Genomic DNA, 5,591 nt, shown 5'->3' on the forward strand with positions numbered 1-5,591 from the left:
CCAGGTCAGGAAGCATTCACTCAGCACTAAATAAGCAGATGAGAGAGAACACAGAAACTCATTAAGCTCTTCCTGGGTTGAATTGAAGACAAAGAGAATTTTTATTACAGAGAAAAATGGTGAGGAAATAGATATCAGTCTGTACTGCAACCTATGTTTCTTTCCAGAATAGGGGGAAGGAGGTCATTGAATCAATGGCTGGTTGTTGTTGTTTTTCTATTGCTTAACCTTTCCTGAGTTGAGTCTATGAGAAAGAGAGAGGAATAATCCAGTAAGGACCCTAGGCTGGTTTCTGCCATTCTCAGCATTAAATGTTTTGAGGAATTTTTTGATAAATTGAGGAAGAATGGCAAACCATAGCTACCTGGTATTAAATGCTGACTTTATGCAGGCCATAGTTGCTAATATATTCCCATATATTATCTGGATAATGTAGAGAAGCTGGGATGTGGAGGCATGTCCTGAAACATGGTGAGCCAGGATCAGCCTCAGCAGCAATTGTCTCTCAGTATCTCCTTGAGAAAGAGAATTCTAGGATCAGGGCAAATCGGGGCAAAATAAAGCTAAGGTAGGAAACAGATGAAAGTCAGAGCCTATTTTTCAGATGAAAGACAATTGGAAGGTCAGAGAGCTCTGTTTCCAGATTAGAAGCTAAGGATGTGCAGAGATAAAGAGAGACAGTATTACCAAATATTGGAGGGTGAGATCACACATTTTGGCCTTGGAAGACGGAAATGTATTTGGGTTTCATGTTCACACCCTAGTATTCTTTTCCTATTGCAAATCCCAAGACTTAATCATTTTACTTTTAGGACTTTACTTTTACCAGCAGGATATCCATACAGTAATTCTGCAAGGTACATGTCATTGTTTTCCTTTTCATTGCATAGGTCATTTGCTCTACAGCTCATTGGACCCACGAACTCCAAATTTCAAGCTCATCCCACAAGCTTCCTTGCCCAACTATTGTTATTGTAATCTTTGGTCACAAACCCCTAATGGTGTTGGGAGGCAATGGTCCCTGGGCTAACCCTTCTCCATCTGACATCACCAACCTGGAGGCCTGGGCATCATGGCTCCCTCGGGCCTGGAGACAGCGATCTGCAGAGACAGGCACAGTCAAACACCAACCCATTTATTTCTCAGCAGGAGATCAAATGATTTCCCAGGTCAGGACAGAGGGGCCTGATTGGAGGTGTTACCTTCTCTTGCATTTCTCTACCCAGTAACATGGGAATTTTAGGAAGAGAAAACCAGAGATAACTAAACTTACCGACTTTGGTCAAGTCCAGTATGTTTTCCTTAGTAATTCCATTTTTTTTGCAAAGTTTTCTAAACCTTTCCTTGAGTTTTGGGCTCACATCTGGTTTTCGGGCTGTGGGAAGAGTGACAATAACTGCTGTGTCCTGTGTCCTGGTCATTGAGGCTCTTGGGGGCAGATGACTGGCACCAACTGGTGCTTAGGCAGAAGTCAGGGGTGGGCTATCTCCTGTCTTGAATTTGACATTTTTAGGATACCCTTCTGGCATGATGAGAAATTTCATCATCTCTCCATTACTGAGCCTGAAGGATTACCCAAGGTGAGCCCCTCTCTTCAGGGGAGGAGAGATGGCCCAGGATAAGATTGGAAGGATCATTTTGTCTCCTTCACCCTCTAAGTTGAATATCCACATAAAAATACTCTACCATAGAGCTCCATCACTTGGGCTTCTTCCTCATCCTTAACATTTCTGAGATAAAAAATAAGATAGTCACTATAGACAGCTTCAATTATGTGAAGTGTATTGTATCCATCATCTGTGGGGAGAAGAGAACACAACTCAGAACGTCTTTAGTGCATAGAAAGCAAGTGAAATTCGTTACCTATTCTCTTTCACAGAGCAAATATAAGTGCATACCCTGGACGAGATATAGAGTAAGAGCAATGTCTTCCATTTGCATCTCCTTAGGCTTCATCTGGTGACTTCTAAGTGTAGAACTGACAAGCAGTAGTACATTGATTGCTAGTGGTAAAAAATTCAGCCACAGCTGCAACTGATCTTCTGTTAAGCTCACCTAGCTCCCTCAGCCATCTCTGCCAACTATGTGTCTCTGTCCTGTCTATAAACCCACTGGCATTATATACACAGCACTCTATGTGAGCAATTTGCTGTTAGTGGCCACCAAAAATCAACAAAGTGGGCAGGGAATGAAAAGCTATCAGAAAAATTTCCTTTTTGTGTGTGCCTATTTTCTTTTGTTGTAGGTGGTGCATATGACCAAATTGCTACCTTTTTCTGATGATATTATGTACCATATTTTGGCTTTTACACACCAGGTTCTCCCAAATTGAGGATATTGGCTATTAGATGGCCCCATTTACATTACCTAAATAAGCGTCAATCAAGAATTAATCAATATACTAATGATATTGGGATTTAGTAAATTTCTTGCAATTGAAAGTAGAATTTATGAACACTTTTTAATGTATACTTACATTCAACACTATATACACCCTTTTCTTCTGTTTTGTCACAAATGAAAGAAATTTCAGTGCACTCTCCATTGACCCTGTAAAACAGAATGAGCTGATGCCCAAGAGATATTGACAGGTCTGGCTCCCGCACACTCCACCTGTGACTTGAGTGTCTGATTCCAATTAACTGTAGAACATTTTGGTACAAATTTGAAACAGCTTTTATTTACCTTATTTCATTTATTTGCTACTTTGAGAAAGAGTCTACTACTGATGTCACTTTTACTGCGGCATGAGAGAACAAAGAATTTTCAGTAACCACCAGAGGCTCGCCCTGATGACAGCAACCAGTGCCCCACCTTGGTCTGGCGTCCCTGCTCACCTGTACCACCACCCCGCTACAGCCAAAGCCCACCATGTTTTGCGCTCTGCCGCTTGCTGCTGATGCCTGCCATATTCCACACCTGACCCCTGGTGGTCAGTGCATGTCACAGCGACCGGTTGTTTGGTTGTTTGGCTGTTTGGTTTTTCCACCATTCAGACTACTTGAATATTAGGGTTTTATATATATACATAGCTTCTTGCCTACATAATCAGTTGAGTTCTCAGATGTGCCACCTCTCAGATAAGTGCTCAATAAACATTGTTTCACAAAAAAGAAATCCATCAGAGAGAATTATTATCATCCTCTTTTACCCAAGGGAAAATTGGGGTGGATAGAGATAAAATTTCTAGGTCACACAACTAGTAAGAGATCATTTCCAGAGATAGTTAGGCTGTTGACCCCCAATCCTATGCACTTAACCTATGGTATTGCCACATTTCTTATGATTCTGATACCCCTCAATCTCTGAACTCCCCTACTCCCAATTAAACTTATTCCTGTCACCAATTCTTATCTCTGAATTCTCAGTTCATTATGTCATGGATCAGTGCCTGATAAATGACTCTGAATTTGGATACAAGCCCACAATGTGAGTGTACACATGAGTGAGTGTGTGTGTGTGTGTGTGTGTGTGTGTGTGCTTAGTGGTCCAACACCACAGTCAGGCTTTTGGGGGTTTTTTCCCAAGAAAAAATAAGTCATACTTACTTCATATGAAATTTAAATGACAAGGAAGAGTTGTCCAAGACTTGGATGGATTCCACAAAAACTCTCATGCTACCATTTTCTTCTATCATTTCCTTCATGTCTGAGGCCAAGAGAATGGAATACCACTCCCCTGAAATCTTCAAAAAACCATGAAAATGGGTAAGAAAAGAAGAGAAGGGATACCACATAAACATCTGTATTCTTGAACTCTGGCCTATGGGCCAGGACTCATAGTGGTGATATGTGAAAGGGCGAGGGCTACGCCCTCCATCTTGCCCCGAATCCTCCATTTTTGGGCAGCAGCCATGTGCTCAGCAAGAAGCTTCTTCCCAGAAGTATAATCAAGGGAAGTGCGTGCCATAGATAGGACCACATCCTGTGTAACAAGATACCGACTTGCGCTGGCCAATCGGCAGGGCCCACAGTCCTCTCTCCTCCCCTTACTCCAACCCCCCTATTAAACCCCTCTTCCCACGGGGCTCTCGCGCTCTCTCGGCAGCTTGCCGCTGCGTCGGCGAGTGTGGCTGACGCGGGGGGGGGGGGGGCAAACTAGTTTGAATAAAGACTCTATGCTTTTGCATCGGACTCGGCTGGCTCCCTGGTGGTCTATTGGAGATCTTGAAATCTGGGCATAACAGTATGGAGATGGAATTAGAACCCAGGTCAGTTGACTCCACATGAAAGGCTCCTTCCACTGACCTCCAATGAGAATGGAGGTCCCCAAGTGTTATCATTTTCCCACATCTTACGACTGCTTTTTGTCCAAGATCAGAAACCACCCCCCTTGTCCAATATGTCAAAAACCTCTTGCCCTCCAGTAGGGCCATCTTGCTTCAGAATCTCCCAAACCACCCCAAAGTCAGAAGACCCTATACTCCCCCAGCTCTACCTTTGACATATCGAAGTTGCTTGTCACAACATCATGGTTTCCTTCATGATGGGCACAGACCAGAGCCAGCCCCAGACACAGCAGCAGCAGCTTCATCTTGGGAGAGACGACACCAACTCAGCTACAGGCACTTGGAGTGAGTCTTTCCCTGATGGTGCCTCCACTCCCCAGATCCTCTGTCTTTATATTCATTCTGGGTCCAGTTTTTTGTCCACGGGGCAGCACCTTTTCTCCTCCCACTCCATGAATGGTCTGTATTCATTGATGTGAGGCCAAGATTGTTTCTGTCAATCTCATCTCTATTAGATCTACTTAGTGACCTGAAATTAATCAAAGGGAACACTCAAAAAAAAAATAGTGGATATCATAAAAGGCTGCCTTTTGGATCCTGAGTTAACTGTGAAATCAGAAAGCCAATTATGTGTGTCAGAAATGGAGTAGAACTGGGAAATAGAATGTGTGGACAATCCATGTTCCACCACGTACACAGTGTGTGGAAACAGGTGAGTTACTCCATTTTAACTAGCCTCAGAAGCAAAGAAACTATCTCTACTAAAGATGATAAGACCACCCTAGCTGGTTAGGCTCAGTGGATAGAGCGTCAGCCTGCAGACTGAAGGGCCTGGGCTCGATTCCAGTCAAGGGCACATGCCTAGGTGGCTGGCTCGACCCCCAGTAGGGGGCGTGCAGGAGGCAGCCAATCAATGATTCTCTCTCATCATTGATGTTTCTATCTCTCTCTCCCTCTCCCTTCTTCTCTGAAATCAATACAAATATATTTAAAAATAAATAAATAAAGATGATAGAACCATCACAAAACATTCCAGATTAGAATGGGATTGGATAAAATAATGTCTTGAAAGTATGGTGTCTGTCCTGAGCACATTTTAATTCCTTTTCCTTATTGTCTAAATTCAACCACGATGAATGAACAAATGTTTAATGACTCCATATTCCTCGCTATATACCATAGACCCCCAAGAGAAAGGGAGAAGTAGAAGTTGTCATCCCTTTCTTCAAGTAACTTTCAATGAAGGTGAGGAAATGCTTTACATACTCAAGAAAAACTTCATTCTACAAGTATGTGAACTAATCCAACAAAGTGGGACCACGTCCAGACCTCGTGGGTCAGAGAAAGGGGTGATTCTGGGGCG

General features: G+C 43.0%; 1 protein-coding gene across 1 annotated transcript; it reads right to left on the reverse strand.

The window, feature by feature from the left end:
- Positions 1–985: 985 nt before the first annotated feature.
- On the reverse strand, positions 986–4,541 carry LOC132211719 (lipocalin Can f 6.0101-like). The gene is made up of 6 exons (XM_059656219.1): positions 4,438–4,541; positions 3,549–3,685; positions 2,477–2,550; positions 1,687–1,797; positions 1,274–1,375; positions 986–1,101 (listed from the first exon to the last, which is right to left on the reverse strand). Exons 1-6 carry the CDS (start codon positions 4,531–4,533, stop codon positions 986–988), a joined length of 636 nt encoding a protein of 211 aa, XP_059512202.1. The 5' UTR covers positions 4,534–4,541.
- Positions 4,542–5,591: the final 1,050 nt, after the last annotated feature.

The sequence above is a fragment of the Myotis daubentonii genome, chromosome 11 (genome assembly GCF_963259705.1).
Source record: "Myotis daubentonii chromosome 11, mMyoDau2.1, whole genome shotgun sequence".
NCBI classification, from domain to species: Eukaryota; Metazoa; Chordata; class Mammalia; order Chiroptera; family Vespertilionidae; genus Myotis; species Myotis daubentonii.

Excerpts from the sequence above, each read along its gene's own strand:
- LOC132211719 (XM_059656219.1), bottom strand. The coding sequence starts at position 4,533 with ATGAAGCTGCTGCTGCTGTGTCTGGGGCTGGCTCTGGTCTGTGCCCAT. Across the intron at positions 3,686-4,437 it reads GCAACTTCGATATGTCAAAG|ATTTCAGGGGAGTGGTATTC; the intron begins GTAGAGCTGGGG and ends GGTTTTTTGAAG. Across the intron at positions 1,798-2,476 it reads GGGTGTATATAGTGTTGAAT|ATGATGGATACAATACACTT; the intron begins GTAAGTATACAT and ends TTCTCCCCACAG.